This window comes from Lytechinus pictus, chromosome 3, assembly GCF_037042905.1.
Source record: "Lytechinus pictus isolate F3 Inbred chromosome 3, Lp3.0, whole genome shotgun sequence".
Taxonomy (NCBI): Eukaryota; Metazoa; Echinodermata; class Echinoidea; order Temnopleuroida; family Toxopneustidae; genus Lytechinus; species Lytechinus pictus.
In genome coordinates, this window is record NC_087247.1 from 71,245,787 (window position 1) to 71,267,073 (window position 21,287).

Here is a 21,287-nt window from a genome sequence, read left to right on the forward strand (position 1 = left end):
GAATTGTTTATTCTCACTTGTTCTTTTTTCCTTCCTTTTCCTGTTATCTTTCCGTTTTCCCTTTTTTATGTTTTTTCTTAGTTTTTTCCCCCTTTTCCCTTTCCCTTTCCCCTTCCCCTTTCCCCTTTTTTCTTTCCTTTCCCTTTCCCTTTCTTCCTCCCTCTTTTTTTTCTTTTTCCCGGTGAGCTCCGCCAGGGGGGGGGGGGGCAGCTTGCCCCCCTGCCCCCCCCCCCGCCTGTTACGCCACTGGCTTCCCTGATTCATTATTTCATCTTGGCCGGGTGATTTTATTTTATTTTAATTTTTTTAATTGAGTCGCTTTAGTAGACTAACGAAATACGCGCGACTTTAATCACGTGACTAAAACGACACCTTATTCTAGTCTGCAGACACAGAACCTTGGTTTTCGCGTTTCGCATATTAGTGCATAATACTTGAAGAGTCCGAAGTAGTGAGACTAGGTTTATTATGTACTGAGGCTGGCTTTAACATTTACCTGACACAGTCAGATAGTTTGACGTCCAGCCTTCACACTATACATTATTTTAATGGTTTAAATATTGTCAAATATTTTTTTGCTTTGAACAATAACATATGAGTCTGTGCGTGCAGTCTAGTTTAAACCCTGCGTAAAAGCTGCGCAGATAGAGATGTGCTGTATGCTAAAGACAAAGTACAGCGTGGCGTGGGTACAGTCGCGTCGTCGATGCTAAGCTAGCAGTAACGTGTGCATGTACATGTCCCCCGTTTATTTATCGTACAGGTGCAGTATACAGCTAGTGACTTAGTGCAGTGTCGACCGTGGACGTGCATGTGCAGTTAGTAAATTTGGACGTTTAATTGCTTGCAGTGCAGTTACTGAGTTAAAGTGAGTTCTCATCACGAGGTCGAGGTGTAAGTATTCGCTGGCTAATGCTTTGTTTCGTTTGTTCCGTTATTTCTGAGGATGCCAGGTGGAAATGTAACTTTAATTAGGCCTAGGCCTAGGCCTACTCAAAATCAAATGGCTTTCTTCATCACGTCATCACTCACTCAGTCAGTGCTCAGTCTCACTCTCACTGTCTCAGGCTTGATCATGTTGATTATACTATAGGAGAATGAAACCTTTGGAACAAGATAGCTTGTGTGAAAACAGAAATATCAAAGAAACAGATCAACGAAAGTTTGAGAAAAATCGGACAAATAATGAGAAAGTTATGAGCATTTGAATATTGCGATCACTAATTTACAGTGACTAAATGCCTGGCAATGCCTAATGGCATAATGCTATGGAGATCCTCACATTGGCAATGTGATAAGTCTGTGTGATGTCACTTGTGAACAACTCTCCCCAGACATGCCATTAGTTTTACTTTAGTATATAATATATTTCAGTTAAACTGCCTCTCAGTATCAGTAGATCATGTGTTCTTTCTAGACTTTATAGGACAGTAGAGGCGCGCGGCTAATATGGGAGACTCTCTCCAATAGGGGAGACAATCTCCCACATTGGAGACTTGCTTTGCAAAAGGACAAAAGAAACAACACCAACAAAAACATGATTTTTTCCACCCAAAATTTTGTCTCGCTGAGGTCAGAAGCCCATTTGTTTTGTGTGTGATTGACAACAAAAATCCTTATCAAAACAAAAGTAGACGTAGACCAAAAGCTTCAGTCTCTGTATTTTGGTTGTTCCGCTGAACTACGTTGGCTCCACTCACCATACATAGACTGAAGGGGATGGGGCCCTGTACCTACAGCCAACGTATAGTGAACTAGCGTTTTATAGATCGCGATTTAAAACTGTTTTTTAAGCAAAATTGAAAGTTTCATGGTTTCCATTATCAGGTAAATATAAATAACTTAAGTAATTGCATACCTTGGGCCGGAGTTATTGAAAAAAATCCTCTGGATGATTGAGAAATCTGTCATCTAAGACATTTTCACCTGACCTGACGGTTTTTCCTGCAAGTTGCCATCTTGAATGACGTCATTATCGTTATTAACTTAATGTCTCGAATCGATATATCGCGATTATAACTAGTACTAGTACTAGTATAACTAGTATCGTTTATCTTCGGTTTCGTTCGCATATGGAGCAGATCGTATAATATCGAAAGCAATATCGATATCACATTCGTGATTGTTGACGTTCGTTTGTAAATATTTTATAGTTTGGCTGCCATTTTGACCATTTTTATCGTGTTCAACCCAATTAAACATCGGTAAAGTATATTTTTCATGTCTTTTTCATCTATATCGTTTAAAGTATTTAAACAATGAGATATAAACTTTTAAAAGTTTGTTGTTTATACATCCTTAGATTGTAAATTCGATGTGTAAAATTACATCAAACTTTGGACTGTGAATTGACAAAAGGGAGGGAATGAGAACACATGCGAGCCCACACGTACACCCTACCGTCGGTAAATGGGGATTACAGTAAAATGTCAGAAATTGTTGAATAAATCCCCAGAAACGACGGTTATTCCTGTCTAAAGTAGACGGTGAATTTTTAAAGTAGACGGTGAAAAGGGGTAATTTTTCATGAGGAATCTGCTTATCACATTTTTATTTGCCGCCAAGGTAATCCTTTTGCAGCAAATGTAAACAAAGGAAATTGATCTCCAAAACTGGAGACTGTCTCTGAAATTGGATACCAAAATTCTTTACAAATTAGTCTCTGATATTGGAGATAATCTCCCACATTGTCATTGGAGACAGTCTCCAATATTGTATTGGCCGTGCGCCTCTACTGTAGGAGGGCATGTAACTAAGTATTACAGATATTCAAAGAATACATCATGGATAAAGAGTTTGTATCACCATAAGAAAAAGCACAAAGAATTTTGGGAGTATTTTATAGTCCACATCAAAGCCAAAGCCAAAGCCAGCCAGCGCCAGGGAAAGTTGTTCACATGTGACATCACTCACACATCCTTGTCGCATTGCCAATTGGTGGATCTCCATAGCATTAGTGATTGCAATAATATTCAAATGCTCATAATGATCTCATTATTTGTCCAATTTTTCTCAAACTTTCTTTGTTCTTATTCTTTAATTTTTCTTTTTCGACATAAGCCTACCTCTACCTGTTCCAAACACCAAAGGTTTCATTCCCCTTTAAAGTTTAAGTTAGCATCGACTTGTCACAACTCACATCCATGAGGCATGAGCATGACATCTCTTCTTAATCTCAGACTCGTCTCGGTCACTGAGTCAGTCATGTGAATTTTTCGCCAATAAAATTATGAATGGGGGCCCCCTTGCTGCGCATGTAAGATCTATCGGATGTAGATCTATCTACTGGAAAAATGCAGAAAGCTGCAGCCAAGTTTCCAGCTCTAGCTTTCGTCCACAAACATGACAAATACCGGTATGTAGCCTAGGCCCTAACCAGTAGAGGCGCACGGCCAATATTGGAGACTGTCTCCAATGTGGGAGATTATCTCCAATATCAGAGACTTTTGTAAAGAATTTGGGTATCCAATTTCAGAGACAGTCTCCAGTTTTGGAGACCAATTTCCTTTGTTTACATTTGCTGCAAAAGGATTACCTTGGCGGCAAATAAAAATGTGATAAGGAGATTCCTCATGAAAAATAACCCCTTTTCACCTTCTACTTTAAAAATTCACCGTCTACTTTTGTTTTTATAAGGATTTTTGTTGTCAATCACACACAAAACAAATGGGCTTCTGACCTCAGTGAGACAAAATTTTGGGTGGAAAAAATCATGCTTTTGTTGGTGTTGTTTCTTTTGTCCTTTTGCAAAGCAAGTCTCCAATGTGGGAGATTGTCTCCCCTATTGGAGAGAGTCTCCCATATTGGCCCTGCGCCTCTACTGCTAACTAACTGTTAATACCCAGGGAGCTCAAAACGAGGCACTCACACGTATTGCGAGGTTAGTATACATGTACTAACCTCGCACCATGAACCGCATTTGGCAGTGGATTTCTAACTAGTGGATCCGCGTGCTGGGATCTTACTTCTGCTTTTTTCTGGTGTCCACAACAACTTCTACTGCTTGATTTTTCTGTGTGCGACAGCATGTAAAAATTGTAATGAACCCTTGGCTTGAGTGAAAATGAGGGAGACGCGAGACTTGGTCTTGGGTAGAATTGGGTCTCAATAGTACCGTAAGTAACGGTGTATTAACCGCACCTTTTTCTCGGCGGGACAGAATCAAAAGTCGGGGGTGCGGTTTATACAAGGTGACAGGTCTGAGCCAAGCCAATCTCAGCCCGATACTACTACCACTACAGTTTTCAACTCGCGTCGGGTGGCCGAGCGTAGCCGCTTGGGGCAATCCCGTTTAGAGGGGTATGAGCCGCGGGTATAAAAGGGAAGCATCTGTGACTACCGGTATCTGCCGTAAAGGTCCCTCAAAGTTATATCACGGTAACAAACGCACCTACCTTCATGAAACTGACTTTTTTTAATGGTGTGACTCTGTCTTTGTTGTCATTTTTTAGTCATCGCGGCAAAGTTCAGACGCCAATCGATCGCACAGCGCGGTGCAGCTAGCCGAATAAGACATGCATGTGTAATGTTTATCGCAACGTCAACGTAAGCTGGCGCTTTACCTTTCCGTGGAAGTTATTTTGTTTGACAAATTATTGGTATTATTTGACAATTAATTTCTTTCATTTGCCTTTCCTTCATTTCTCTCTATCATCCATCATCTCAAAATCAATCTTCAATCCCCATCTTCCCTCCTTCCGACTTTTTATTTTTAATTATTATTCACTTTATTCCCGCCCAGAGCTCCCATTGAAAATACGGTATACCGGTACTAGCATTTTTTCCCCCTATTTTGCTGTCTGTAAGATACCGCCACACACGTACTGAGAACTACCGGTAGTGGTTCATAGCAGACAAGAAAAACACCTGAACAAAATCGCAAATTTCTCGTATCTTGAACCTTCCCGTATTCCCTTGTCTGAAATTCATGTCAAGACATTGAATGCTAGACAGAATTCTGAAAGCAAAAGTGGGGCTGTGATGCAGGAAATATGATATGAACGATCTTCTCGTATGGGTGAGCCCCCATGTTTATGCTGGTATCGGTACTTGCAATGAACACCGGTACCATATGTGTGTGTGTGAGGTGAGTGTGGAAGTGGCCAATAATGTTGGTTACTTGCAGATAAGTGACGAAGCGCTGATTTCCCATCATTTTTTACCAGTAATTCTTCGATATTTTTTGGTTCTTGACTCTTTCTTAAATACGCATATTAGAGATAGAAAGTAAGTTTGATTAAATTTTTTTTTTGATGATTTTTTTTTTTTTTTTTTTTTTTTTCATCCGAAAATGGGGGGTGCGGTTAATACACGGGTGCGGTTAATACACCGTTACTTACGGTAATCTTAATAAAATGTGGAAACAAATTATGCACTAACCACAATGGATGAAGGTCTATCGTGACACACAAATCCTGACATCGAGGCAGAGACTGGAATCTCAACAAAAAAAATATAGATCTAGCCTCGGTCTCGAGGCTACTTTTGAAGTTTGAAAGAAGGAGAGGTATCGCGACAGAACTTTTCGTTTTTTTGAGGTTCCAGTCTGTGCCTCCCTGGGTTAGTAGCCTATATAATTAAAAATAGCTATGACAGTGTCTGTGTCCAGTGTAACTTGGTGCATTTGCAATCATTTTTGTCAAATCAAGGTCCGGGGGGGGGGGGGGGATCGACCAAAAAAGTAGTCGGTATGTGGGTACGGGCGAGACAAAAAACGGGCCTTGGAGCGGGCTTATTGTAAAAAGGAGGGTCCTCGGAACTACAAATGTTTGTGAAAACGGGTCCTTGGAACGGGTTGCCTGCGTGTGAGTGGGTATGCATCCCTATGGAACGTGCATGCAGCTAGCCCGGCGGCACGCGCCGGGTACGCTAGCGCAGAGGCGATGGTCGGACAGCGCTCTGCGACCGCTTTTCACTAAAATTGCGGTTCATTGTAGCGGATCAAAGCGGCCGGAACGGCGTAACGGAAAATATGCAAAGCTTTGGAGCAGATTTCTTCTTTTTTCTCGCTAAGAAGAAAACGCTATGCTTTGGAGCTGCTTTTTTTGGTTCTTCTCAATAAGACAAAAATGCTATGCCTTGGAACGGAAATTTGAGTGTAAAAGTGGGGGTCCCCTCCGCGGCACATACCCACTATGCATTATATACTGAGTGCAATCCATATTAGCATCTTTGGCTCGCTTCATCAAAAGCACCACTCAAGGGTTCATTACATGCCGCCACGCACAGAAAAATCAAGCCATAGAATCTGTGTGTTGTGGACGCCAGAAGTGGTGTCGCAGCACACGCTACCCACTAGTTAGAAATCCACTGCCAAACTCGGTTCATACTTCATAGTGCGAGATTAGTATACTATATACTAACCACGCACTAGTGTGAGTGCAAAAAAGCACCAATGTCAACTTCTAGCACCAGTATCTAAGCAAATAGTACCTAGCAGCTCATCAACCTTGTGACAAACACACTGAGAGTATACCGAGGAGATCATTTGGGTGTGGAAACGACCCACAAAGAACAACAACAACGGTCGCAATTAGCCTTGAGGACTTCGTGATGATATTTTTTAATATTTTGACATATACTTCTTTATTATGAAGCCTTGACACTCTTCCCATAGACGCATAAGCGAGACCTACACACCCGGATGGATTTCCCTAGGAAATCCATAGTTAGAGGGTGAAATCGGTTTGTATAGGTGCATTTTAATTATCTATGAACCTTCATACGCCTAATGCGTATAAAGGGATACAAATTATTTCACTATAAATGGCAAAAATGAGAGGTTTTTTACCAGACCGATCTCGTGTAGATCCCTCGATCCGTTTGTCAATAAAGCAAATACAATAGGTCTTACCCTTGAACCGCTTCGTTATGACGTACGTTCGATTAGCGATGTTACAAAATGCCGTTTTGAAGAACAATTTATAGATAAAAATTATTATTGAACAAATACTAAAATTTAATACATGATTATAAATAATTATCATAATAATGTGACTTGACATATTTTCAAAAAGTGTGAAGTGTTAATAACATTTCTAGAGACATTGATTTTCCGCGATCGCGGAAAATGGATGGAATTCATGGAATCGGCCTTTTGAAACGGAAAATCACGGAAAACAGATTTTTTTTTTCTCAAAATGCACAGAATAGCAACAGAAATTATCCCAAATCCTCAACAAAATATGAATATCAACTGGAAAAAAACACGATCACACTTCGCTACAACAATCATGACAGTCAACACATCGTAACTGCACTCGAGCCACGATCATATCAAAATTGGTTTACACTCACGTCCGCATTTAAGGCAGTTCACGGTCGTGTGTTGCTGCCCTCTGCGTTCGGTCATAATATGATCGCGGTGATTCCACAAATCCAAAATGGCGGATAGTCGGAAGTCATCGACTGCTCAAAATGATGTCCAAAAAGTCCCCAAAATCAGCGATAAAATCTCATTTAACCATAAAATAATGCTAATAATGTGAAAGATGAGGATGTATTCATGTTGATAATGTTTCTTAAAATAGTTTTGTACTTGAATCTCTTAGATTAAAATCGATTTTAAAGCGTTGTTAGTACAGTGGCAGATGCAAATTTTGACCAGCGCACGCATGATGAAATCGCTAGTCATTGCGCATTGATTTTCTATTGTAAACGGTATTGTCACTTTTTCATGTACGCAAAGTCTATTTGGAAACGGAATTTCCGTTTTCATACATGCTGAAACAGAATTTAAGATTTTCTGAAACTGAAAAGGCAATTTTTAGAAATGGAAAATCACTGTCCCTACATTTCATTTTAATGACATGTCATTAAAACAAGATACATGTGACCAAACTGAGCGTTTTCACAGAACAAGACCACTTAAATTAAAGTGGTTCTGGAAGCCAGTTCAGGAGATGAAAATGAGATCACTAGCAAAGCAGTCGTCTAAAACAATGAAAACCAGTTCAAGAAAGTAGATGAGAATGGGGTCTTATTCGCCTGCTTGACTGTTTGAATATACGCCAGTGCTATTGCACACGAGAGGGCAGTCTTCAGCCAGAGTTTCCAAATTAGCGTGCTATTTCTGATCCGGCAAATTATCCTGGTCTGAACAATCTTGAGATTATTTGTAATGGAAATGCAATTATCGTGCTAGTTCGCTGGATTTATCTCGAGATTGCAATCCCAAGTCAACTTGGGATTATTTGCAAAATACCGCGCTATTTTACGAATTATCCCACTAATTCGCAGACCTGCGAAGACGCACTCGGGATTATTTATGCACGGCGTCAGACTAGTCCATAATGCATTGATGCCTCGTTCGAGCAGAAATTATTAAGCCCGAGTCGAATCGATTTTAAAATCGGTGTTCGATCGATGTCATCGAACGCCGGTGCAGATTTTGCAAAGTCGGTGCATCGAAAAAAAAAAAATACATCGGCCGGCCAATTTTCTTGGTTCACACAATCAATCATCAAAATAAACAGTAATGTCCAACTTGACTTCTACTTGATTTGTATTGCCCCCAAAATGAAACCGATTGTGTAATTATAATGCCTATATTCACCATTAATTTGAATTTTATTTCGATCATAGTTCGAGTCTTGTCTGCTCGTATCGACTTGAGTGAGTGCACTTATCTAAAAAAATTATCACGTCAGGATTGATTCTCGAACATTGTCAACATGCAGAAACTCTTTTCAAGATCATAATATCACCATATAATAACATTTTACATGACAAAACAGAGAAAATTGCGTTTCATATTTTCCCCCATCAATTTGAAGCTAGTTTGTGCCAAACTTTGGGCTCTGATTTCATGAATGGAAAATATGTCATACGTCATCAAACGTGCATGCGCATTTTGCTTTTTTTCTCGGAGCTCGGAGGAGACGTCCAGAGATGGAATAAAAATAAAAATAATGCCAGTATAATACTATTAATTCTTCCATATGAACATATTATACTTTGCTGACATCGTCAATACTTTTAGTATGGCCATAAAATCTTATTAAATCGTAATTATTTAACATTCAATAATTTATATGAATTTAGAGCTCGATCCGAAACATTCGTATTTATTTCCATTGCATGCTCTTGTGTCTAAAATAAAGAATGGATTATCAGGATTAATTCTCGAACATCGTCATAACTCATATTCCACAATCTTTCCTCACAATCGGCATTGAATACCAATTCAAATGACAATCCAGAGAAAATTATGTATTTATTCCCATCAATTTATTTGGAGCTCATTTTGGATCCAACTACACAATCTCAGGCAAGTTACAGCGCTCTCCGCTGGTTGCACTTGTTTGCTGGCGCTGGCAAGCACGCCTGTCGTTTAGGGAGAGTGAGTGTACGGGGCTGCGGACGGGGCTGGTGTGTGCAAGTCTGGACTGCGAATGCTAGTTGACCGAAAATCATTCGGATCGACTCTGCGAGATTCATGTCTTTAATATTGTTCCATTTTAAACGCATATGTTGTCATCTGCAAATATCATTGTTGAAGATACTTTGGGAAGAATTCTGCATTGGTCCTCGGCCTTTTTTGTGTTTTGTGATCATGGAAAATACAAACGAACTTTGCTCTGTCATCTGCTTGTGCAACGCTCACCCGGCCGGCCAGCGCATACCGTCAGTGGTAGTGCATGCAGTGTGTGCATAGCGCATCGACGCGACGGCCGGATTAAAAAAAATGACTCGATTTTCCCCGCCTTCAAAATTCAATGCATCAATGTTCGATCGAATTAAAGCTGTCGAACACCGGTTTTCAAAATAATCGATATGACTCAGGCTTAGAAATTATTATTCATGTTTTGCATGCAGTGTACAGTAGCCTAATGCACTCCTTGCTCTGCTTTTTGTCTCGCCCACCAGAGGTGAAGGCGAGACTTAACCCTAAATCTTCCGGGGTATTTTGATTCTTGTCATTCCCGAGGGGGGGGGGGTGCCATTATGGCCCCCCTTAAGATCTCAGCCGCTGATTGCGCGATCACAACGAAAATTTGCATGAGGGTAGAGAATGACCTAATCTACGCAGTTGCATTGGTAAATTTCACTGAATTCATATATTTTTATTTTATATGAATTAATTATGCAAATTTATTCATGAAATCATACTTTTTGCTCTGATTCACTAAATAAAGCTCCTAGAATGCTATTTTTTGGTGAAAATATTCTTTATAGCATTCCTAACAATTATGAATGAAAATTATGGTACCCAGACCGATTTCTTATGTATTTTATTGTTTTTTTAATTTCTTATGTATTTCTTTGTTTTTTTACTTTTTGTTTTTTATTGTTTTTTCAATGGAAATCGTTCCAGACTTAGTTCTGATCTTAAACAAGGCAAAATTAATTAAGTTTAACCAGTAAAGGGTCATTCCATCTGGATTCACCCAGTGGTTGCACCCGACCCTCTCAGTTTTTGTTGTAAATTAGTACACATAAAATTCACCATGGCCCAAGCACAAAACAAAAAAATTAGTCCAATCGGTCCGTCGGTTCTTGCGCTACGGCCCGCCCTTTTCTCCTTGTTTTGACAAAAATGGGCGTGACCTTCAACTTTCAATGGCCATTGCGTCGTAACATGTTGACCAATTTTCACGAAGCTGGTACCATTCAAAAGGAAATTCAGAGAGGAATCCAAAACATGCATCAAATAATGTATTGCAGCGATTTAAAAGGTCATGACCTTTGACCTAAACTTTGACCTTGAGTTTGACCCCCGGACAAATAATTTTTTAGCTTAATTTTCGTGCACATGTTAATTATTAGTATAATATTAATAAAATATGTTAAAACCAATGATGATATTTTATTCCTTCACCTTTTAAAACTCTTCCAAAGATACCAAGTATCTGACCTGAAATTTCACTCTAGTCCCACATACTGATATTCATGTTAGTAAAGTGTTTACCAGTCCTATGATATATGATTTCTTCGAATCTTAAGTTACAGTATGCAAACAGATGAAAATAAATTTACATTTATGCTCATGTAGGGACAGTGATTTTCCGTTTCAAAAAATTGCCTTTTCCGTTTCGGAAAATCGTAAATTCCGTTTCAGCATGCCAGAAAACGGAAATTCCGTTTCCCCATAGACTTTGTGTACACGGAAAATTGGCAATTCCGTTTACCATTCAGTAGCAATATATCACTCGCGCTGCGCTGGTCAAAATTTGTATCTGCCACTGTACCAACAACGCAGTAGAATCCGCTCTAATCGGATCTATGCGGGTACACAAAATATTTTCACAAACATATCTGACATAAATACATCCTTACCTTTCACATTATTAGCACTATTCTTTTGTTAAATTAAATTTTATCGATAATTTTGGGGGTTTTTGGACATGGTTTCGACCAGTCAACAACTGTAGCCTATCCGCCATTTTGGATTTCAAGACCGGAATATCGTGCTGTTACATCTTCAAACGTAGAGGGCAGCAACACACGACCGTGTTGTTTGCATGTGAATGTTTTCGATACGGCCGACCCCGCCGCCGGCCAAGACGCGCCCGAGGCCCGCGGGGTACGATCGAGAGTGATGGAGTCAAGAGCAGTCACGATGTGTGAATTGTTATACTTTGTAGTGAAGTGAGATCGTGTTTTGTGAGGTTTTGTGGCCAGTTAATATTCGTATTTTGTTGAGATTTTGGAGTAATTACTGTTGCTGTTCTGTGTATTCTGAGGAAAAAATATGTTTTCCGTGATTTTCCGTTTGAAATGGCACTTTCCGTTTCAAAAGGCAATTTCCGTGAATTCCGACCGTTTTTCCGCGATCGCGGAAAATCACTGTCCCTACTCATGAATAGGTATCTTAGGGGCATTTTCACGGTAACTGACATTACACGGCACAATGTTTTCACACCTTTCATTGTGTGTATCTCTAAAACAACAAATGATGGGAGTTTGCTTTTGATAGAGTTAATAAAGTGAACCTTGCTGTATACTCTGATACTAAGTTTTCCTATGTAACCACATTTTTTTACGCATCAGCAAGCAAAAACGTGTCGGTAGCTGACATTACGCAAAAGGACATGCAATTTCAGGGTGTTCATTAAAATTGAAATATCTCATGTCCCTGAGTAGATAGAGTAATAATTTGAATATGTAAATATACCTCCGTTACTAGGTTAAGATGTGTCAAAATATTAAACAATTCGTTTTTGTCTTTTGGGGACTATGATAATATTTCCACAACCATGCTGGTAACTGACATTACGGTAACTGACATTACACTTAATTTGCCATAGAGATAACACATGGAAGTCAAATGTGTGGAATCATTGCATTGTATCTTCTGTGCAGGGCTTCACATGAAAGTGAGCTTGATGTGGAAGTGTTATAATAGCAAGCTAAATCACAGGCGAAAACATCATGATCAAACCTGTTCTTTAAAAATCTGTCAAAACAAAATATGTATCAATATACTATTTTCAACACTAATTTGTATCCATACTTTTGCAGCCATTTTGAAATAAAAAAATGGCTGCCAGAGTCGGAAAAAAATTTTGTCACAGAAACTTCAGGTCTTGTTTTATTAAAAAACATAAAGCATTTGACATGAATATCAACTTGATTTTTTTGCCTCTGTGTCCATCTGTGGTGAAAATGCCCTTAGGCATTTTGATGTTGGGCAATATATAATAATTCATTATTAGAAAACTGCTGGGAACTGCAATATCCTGCTTTCTTGTCAGCTGTACTCCCCCAAAGTGAAAACACCCTTGAGATCCTTGAAGCATCAGCATTGGATACATTCTTTATAATGATGATGCTAGAGATGGATGATCAATTGGACAGATAATATTGTATCTAGCTACCCAGCAGGTATCCTTTTCGCTGCCTCTCCATTGAAAAAAGACAGTACAAAATCTTCATATTGCACAAGTTGAGATATTAAGCATTTTTTGTTTTTCCAAAGCTGCTCAAAACTATTTCATTTCTTTTTTTATAGTATTCTTTTATCATCAAATTGTTGAGTATATACGTGCCTATTTGTATTTAAGGCTCCCAAAACAATATTTTGTTTCTTTTTTTTTTTAGATAATGATGAAATGTACCGTAGATAGGCCTACTCTGGGAAAGTCAAAGCGAATGCTCGCTTTCTCCATGGAAAAACGCTGTACATGTATCTACAGATGGGCCAGAATTCCATTCAGTTTTATTATCACTTGCTTCATTACCATGAAATAATGTGTCATTGTGTACATGTATTTCAAGGGGAAAATAATCCCTTAGATACACAGAGGGCGCCCTGATGAAAATAAGTTTAATTAACATGTTCTTCATCTGTGGGTACTGCATTTAACTGAGTATTTGCTTAAATTCTACATTTACACCAATATCTCAAAACATAACAACAAAATTTAAATGGGGGGTTTTGGCCTGAAATAGGCATTCTACAATTTGATGATAAAGGAATACTTGAGAAATAAAATAGTATGGAGCGACTTATAAAAAAAGTTAATGCTTAATATATTGTCTAGTGCAAAATGTAGAAACTGCGTTTTGCTGATTACCTACAAGTTGCTTTTCAGAAAGCAATTAGGAAAACTGGATGTGTCATGTGAACAAAAAGTGGCTTACTGACTACTTTTCTGAAAAGAAAATTGAAAAAAAAAGTCACACACTGCATTTTTCCATAGGGGTGCAATGTAAGGATGGATAAATGTACCTGCTGGATAGTTAGAAACAATATTATCTCTCCAATCGATCATCCATCTCTAATATCATCATCATCATCAAGGATCTGAAGGATGTATCCACTTTGGGGAGTACAGCTTACCAGAAAGCAGGATATTGCAGTTTTCTAATAATGAGTTATTACATGTATATATTGCCCAACATCAAAATGCCTAAACAGATACCTATTCATGAGCATAAATGTTTAATGTTTCATTTGTTAACTGATGAGCTAAATTTATTTTCATCTGTTTGCATACTGTAACTTAAGATTGGAAGAAATCATATATCATAGGACTGGTAAACACTTTACTAACATGAATATCAGTATGTGGGACTAGAGTGAAATTTCAGATCAGATACTTGGGTGTCTTTGGAAGAGTTTTAAAAGGTGAAGGAATAAAATATCATCATTGGTTTTAACATATTTTATTAATATTATACTAATAATTAACATGTACACGAAAATCAAGTTAAAAAATTATTTTTCCGGGGGTCAAACTCAAGGTCAAAGTTAAGGTCAAAGGTCATGACCTTTTAAATCGCTACAATACATTATTTGATGCATGTTTTGGATTCCTCTCTGAATTTCCTTTTGAATGGTACCAGTTTCGTGAAAATTGGTCAACACGTTACGACGCAATGGCCATTGAAAGTTGAAGGTCACGCCCATTTTTGTCAAAACAAGGAGAAAAGGGCGGGCCGTAGCGCGAGAACCGACTGACCGATTTGACTAATTTTTTTTGTTTTGTGCCAGTTGGGCCATGGGGAATTTTATGTGTACCAAATTACAACGAAATCTGAGATGGTCGGGTGCAAAATTGCACATTCATTGGGTGAATTGGCATGGAATGACCCTAAAAGTACTGTAAGTAACGGTGTATTAACCGCACCTTTTTCTCGGCGGGATATAAGCAAAAGTCGGGGGTGCGGTTTATCCACGTTGACGGGTCTGAGCCCGCCCGCGTAACCCCTCCCGAACATGTAAGAAGTCTGCAAGTTCACAACACATCGAGTGGCCGGGCGTAGCCGCCCAGGGCAATGTCGTTTAGAGGGGTATGAGCCACGGGTAATGGGGAGCGATTATTACAATCTTAATCAAATAGTGTCAATAACAAATGCACCCACCTTCATGACACTAATTTCGACTTTATTCTCGATTCAGAGCAGCGAAGTTCCCTGGCTAAGTTCAAAGAGACGCCAAGCATTCTCGGTAATAATTTGTCACAGCTGAGCAAGAGCCGAAAGCTAGCTTGCGTTTTATTGTTTGGTTTGAGTGCGACTTAAGCTGGCGCTATTCATTTTAACCCCTCAAAGTCCTGTTTCGCGCCAGCTTATTTTTTTCTTTCCTGTTTGCTTTTCATAAGATACCATGTACACCGTGCACCACGTATGAGAGAGACGGCACGAAGCCGTAAAACAACTGGAAGAAATGCCAATTTCTTTGTTTCTTGAACCTTCCTGTAATCCCGTATCCAAAATTCATGCTAAGCCATCGAATGCTAGACAAATTCTGAAAGTGATTGTGAGGTTGTGATGCAAGAAATGTGAAAGACACAGTTCACAATTTGATAAGATGTACTGGTAGTGGTACCGTATCGAAGTTTGCAATGTACATGTACAAGAACGGCAGTGCTGTGTGTGTGTACACTGTGACTGTGAGGTGAGTGAGTGTGTAAGTGGCCAATATTGTCGGGACCTTTCTTTCTTGCTAACATTTGTAGATGAATTGATCAAGAAAAGCAGATTTCCGCATACCGGTAATCTCTTTGAATACTTTGAAATCTTTAACTTAGTTTTTGTTTCTTCGTACCTCAAATATGCATGTAAATGTGAGAAGGATTTTTTTTTTTTTTTTTTTTTTTAGTCCAAAGTTGGGGGTGCGGTTAATACACGGGTGCGGTTAATACACCGTTACTTACGGTAGAAATAATGATACATTTATGAATTTTGGCTAATACACAATCTGCATTGGATTTGTACATGAAATTGCGTTTATGAGCAATTTGCGGTCTGACATGCACTTAATGTTGCGTAATTTCGTAACCGCGTACCCGGGCGTCACAAATTTGGTCTCAAAATTTGCGCGAGACTTGAAAGTAAAAAGTCAGTGAGCGGTGAGGTCAAAAAAATTTGCGCAGCAGATATATCGCGAAAATTGTCGAGGGGGTGCCATAATGGGGGACCTGCATGTTAGGCTGCAGTCGGAGGTCACATGGTAAGGTCAAAGGTCATTTTCAGGTCAACGTTAAAGTTTACAATGACTCCGCAACTGTAAGTCACTTTTCAACCAAACTTGGATTGTAGATGGACTTGGGGGACCTGCATGTTATGCTGCAGTCAGAGGTCACATGGTAAGGTCAAAGGTCTTTTTCAGGTCAACGTTAAAGTTTACATGCAAGACTCTTATGACACCTAACTTCGCAACCGTAAGTCACTTTTCAACCAAACTTGGATGGTAGATGGACTTGGGGGACCTGCATGTTATGCTGCAGTCGGAGGTCACATGGTAAGGTCAAAGGTTATTTTTGGGGCAACATTAAAGTTTACTTGCAAGACGTTTATGACAACTTTTATACCATCCGAGTCATTTCACAATGAAGTTTCGATACAATTCTGTTGCCTGCCCTTGCAAATCACGATATTTCTGGTTATTTTCATAAGTGGGCGAGACACAAAATCACTTTTGCCTTGTTCTTGAGAAAACAAAGTTTGTGAAGTTATGCTATTTAAACAATGCATGTTGGCAAGGCAAAAAAATTCTAATTACTATTTTCTGTTTTTTATCACCAGATGGAGTCTGAACAGGAAAGAAAGCTTTTTCTAGGTGGGCTGAATTACAACACAAAAGATGACGACATCAAGAAATATTTTGGCACATTTGGAAAAATCGTGGACTGTTGTGTTATCAAAGAGTAAGTTATTTTTGGTAATTTTGTTCTGAGAATTTAATTAAGGCTTATTGACATTTTTGTGCCAGGTAATAATACATGCTAGAAATCGCTTTTGATATATATAATTGCAGAAATTTATTTTATTGTCCCAAAATTTCATGTAGTAGAATGGTCGCAGGAAATGTCGACCCCCCCCCCCCCCCACTTTGTTTAAGGGTTAAGTCAGTATTAAAAAGAAAATCTTAATATGATAGTTTTTATTTTGAATAAAAATATTTTCGAATAAAGGAATTTTGCATATCTATTTAACACCCAATTTCACTTCAGAAGTTAATTTTTGTCTAGCCTGCATACATGTAGCAGAGCGAGGCTAGGCGTCAAAGTCAAATCTTAACCTAAGGTTAAGTTTTTGAAATGACATAACTTAGAGAAAGTATATGGACCTAGTTTATGAAACTTGGACATAAGGGTAATCAAGCATTACTGAACATCCTGCCTTGGTTTCAGGTCATATGACCAAGGTCACAGGTCATTTAGGGTCAATGAACTTGGACCATGTTGAGGGAATCAATATCAAAATTTTAACCGAAGGTTGAGTTCTTGAATTGCCATTATAACTTAAGAAGTATATGGACCTCGTTCATGAAACTTACACATAAGGGTAATGAAGTATTACCGAACACCCTGCCCGAGTGTCAGGTCACATGACCAAGGTCAAAGGTCATTTAGGGTCAATGAACTTTTGGCATGTTAGGGGTATTTGTTGAATTACCATCATAAATTTGAAAGTTTATGGATCTAATTCATAAAATTTTAAGTATCACTGAATATTCTGTGCGAGTACCAGGTCATATGACCAAGGTCATTTAGGGTCAACAAACTTTGAGAATGTTTGGGGGTATTGTTGAATTGGCATCATAACTTAGAAAGTTTATGGATCTGTATGTAGTTCATGAATCATAGACACAAGGGTGATCAAGTATAATTGATTGCTTTGCACACATCTTAGGTCACATGATAATGGACAAAGTATTTTTTTTATCATAAGAGTGATTATCTTTTTTGAATAATTGTTTAATACATGTAGCTGTTTTCAAAGTCAGCACTATCAAACCCCGGCCTCCCCACTCCGGGGTCGGAGGGACCGCATACTTGTTCCCAAAATGTTTGGTAAAGGGGTACTTTTTCACGGGACAAGCCCGGCCCATGAATAGTAAAAAAGGGGTGTATTTGACTTTTCACCCGGAGATTTCTTTTAAAAGGGGGTGTTTTTCACTCCTGAGAAATTTAAAAAGGGGGTTATAAAATATCTTGAATATCATGGAAAAATTGATCAAATCCTGGAATCAAATTCCTTCTCGTTTTGAAAGCTCATTCAGGATTATTTCATTTTGAAAAGTAAAAACAATCGCGGAAAGTAACAAAAGTTTAAACTGCTATTAACAGGACTTGCCATTAACAAACATTTATGTCATGAGATTTTCATTTTTTTTGGTTTCTTATGACTGCATTGAGTTATGAGATCTCATTTTGAACTTTTGAATCTTTCCCAAGGTATAGAGGGTTCCCACAAGCAGCCATATTGGAGGACAAAAAAAAACCCTGTGCATCAGACTATGAAAAGTCATTGTTTTCATGGTTTTGCTATTGTTTTGTCCTCCATCATGACATTAGGGAACTTTTATTGTAACAGTCTGCAAGTCTCTATGTTAATGAGCAAATGAGCAAGATTTATCCAAGTCCTGTCGTGGCTGAATTGTGAGACATTTTTTCTCAAAGAATTTAACCATTTTCTCCTTGAGTAAAATTGATTATTTTTGTACCATAAGCAGGGCGCGACAAACCCGCTTGCCCCCGGGCAAGTGAAAATGATGTGCGGGCAAGCATTTCTAAAAGTCAATTGCCCAATTTTCTTGACTCTGATTTATGATGATGTTACACTCTGTAAATGTTTTTTATTATTGTGGTCCCACATGTAGACTTTCATGGTGTTGACCAAGTGTAAAACGATGAACGATCGTTTTCTGTTAATGTTGCAACACCATGAAAAAAACCCATGAAAGTCTACATGTGGGACTACAATTAAAAAAAAATATTGACCAAGTGTAACATCATAAAATGATGAAGAAAAGACAAGAGAGAGAATTCATTTTCTTCATAGTTTCCAACAAATTAAAAAAAAAAATTCAATGGAATATAAATGACAATTTCATGGATTTAAAGCTGCAAAATGTGAAATATTAGCCACTCCACTGTTGATGATTTTGATTTTTTTTACATCATAAAATGATCTTTTTCAGAGGCAATAAAGAGCTGAATATTTTTCACTGGCTTTCTTTATAGTTTCCAACTAAATCAAAACAATTCTAAGGAAATATGGCAAACAGATAACCATTTTGTGGATTTAAAGATGCAAAATAAGAAATTTTAGCAACTTCTTAAATAGCGAAAAGTTTTTTCAAAATAAACGTAATGACTCAGGCCTACGTTGCTGAAAATAAACTTTTAAATGTGTGTTCTTTTATACTGTACATGATTCTCAATTGTTGTTATTTTGTATGACCTATATAAATAAGAGTAGTGCCGTCATAATAAAAAAATTATAAAACAATTTGGGCAAGCCGTTTTTTCTATCGGGTAAGCAAACTTTTTCATCACTTGCCCAACAGGGCAAGTGACGAAAAAAATTTTTGTAGAGGCCTGCCATAAGAAAGAGTGAACATTACTCTTTTATATTGGTTATTTCTTTTGAATAAAATATTTTGATAAATAAGTGAATTTCAGGCCTGAAAAGATGCCTCAAACAGAATTTTCTTCCTCTGTTTTCTCCTGCAAATTGTGCGAAATTATGTGTTTTGGGCACAAACATTTATATCATCAGAACGCTCAAACTCTATACTTTCTTACGATGTCCTATTTGATATGTGGCACCTTTTAGATGGGTCAGCAGCCAGCTTTTTCCATCAAGATGCAAGACCAAATTTCTGAGTAGCATAAAATCTAGAGTTTTGCTTGGCTGAATAATGTTTTCAAAACAACAGGCGCGGGTAATTTGAAGAGATTAGCACATGGTGAGTGTGACCTTGCAGAGGCCCAGTGTGGGGAACATTGGAATTTGCGTGGGTGTGTGGTCTCTATGACCAATCAGAGCGCAGTATTCTTGTTTGTGAGCTGCTAGATGTACTTGGCCTATGAAAAGCTGGCTGCTGACCCATCTAAAATACCTCCTATAAAAATTACATTATATTAAAGCTTAGATCTTCAGCTTTTTCATAATTTAAAATCATTTGGGCTCAAACAGAAATATAGTGTAAAACAACAACTTTTGTTGCATGAAAATAATCATTTTGTTTCATGTTTTAGATCAAAAGTTTCCACTATATTACAAAACCTGTTTAAAAATCCAAACACATGACCTGAAAGCATGATTCTTCTTCTTTACAAAGATACCAAAATTTGGTCAATATTTAGAGTAGCAATTGCCGAATAAAAAGAGGTGTTTTGGTCCGCACCAAGCTCATTAACAATGCAAAAACCCTCTAGTCATGAATATCATTTGGGTAAAAGAAGCTACTTTTTGAGGGCTTGCTGACTGACTGGTAATGAATGACAGCTTAACTGAGATGAAGGGGGGAGAGGTTGTCTGTCCTGAGATAGGGGGTTGGAATGAGAGCTCATCTGCGATAGGGGGTACATTGAGCAGTGTTCCGGATTTAGGGGTCTCAAAGGCAGGGAAAGCCGCAAAAGTGTTCAGAAATTTTGGCAGACATGAGATATGGGGGTGATTTCAAAGGAAGGGAACGAGCATACATGTAGGCGTACCCTAAACAACACTTGAGTGGGGGGGGGGGGGGGGGGCGAGTATCATACACACCAAATTATGAGGCTAGGTTAAGTTGAACTGAAAATATCACGTTTACAAAGACTTAAGAAGAGCAAGATGAAAACTTGTCAGTGTGATCTTGACCTTTGACCTTTTGACCTCAAAATCAATAGGCTTCCTGGGATGTTCTGGGAAAGTAGCTGTAGGATAACTTACAACTTCAATTAAGTTTAGAAGCTGAGAAAATTCCAAAAGGAAAAGCAGACTAATTAAAAACTTAAAGAGAGAAATCAATCTGTTGTTGATATTGAGTATGACCTCATGGTTTCAAGTTTGATAGTGTAGAGTCTGACAGCTGGCCCATGCCCTCCTTTTATGAGAGGCGCAATGAAAATTTGTAATGTAAAAATGCCATGAAATCACAAGTGTGCCCTCCTCCCCCCTTTTGAAAGTAAAGACGTTTTTTTGCTTGTCTAATTTTTCGTTGGGAAAATGTGCTTCCCCTTTTGGAAAATCCTGGATCTGCCCCTATTCAGAATATATATACTTTCATGTGCATAGGATGTCAAACATGAGGGAAACATTCGATTGAATAAAAGGATGCAATTTTTTTGGGGGGGGAATTTGAGTTGTAACAAAAATGGGCCCAACTCAAAATGCATGGCCATTTTTTTTTTCTTCTGTGTTTTTAATTGTTTTCAATTAAATAATTATGGACCATTTAACAATTAGATTTAACCCTAAATTAAAGCGGATCAATTGAAATGAAAAATCACCCTTTTATGAATTTCACCTCCCATTGACTTTGTACACATAGTATAAAAATGAGTCTTTTACTTCATGATCTTGTCTGGTATAATGTAATGTGGTGTCACAAGGCTCTACCCATG

At 38.3% G+C, this 21,287-nt stretch overlaps 1 protein-coding gene across 6 annotated transcripts in view; it reads left to right on the forward strand.

The window, feature by feature from the left end:
- Positions 1-640: 640 nt before the first annotated feature.
- The window catches only part of LOC129256746 (heterogeneous nuclear ribonucleoprotein A3-like), a 39,197-nt gene continuing 18,550 nt past the window's right edge, over positions 641-21,287 (forward strand). For 2 of the 6 annotated variants that reach the window (XM_064097667.1, XM_064097669.1), the window contains exons 1-2: positions 665-868; positions 16,474-16,595. In XM_064097667.1, coding sequence (XP_063953737.1) covers positions 16,474-16,595 — 122 coding nt within the window. In that variant the 5' untranslated portion in view covers positions 665-868. Of the gene's footprint in view, positions 895-16,473; positions 16,596-21,287 lie in introns of all 6 variants that reach the window. The other 4 variants (XM_054894914.2, XM_064097666.1, XM_064097665.1 and 1 more) reach the window with 3 other exon arrangements.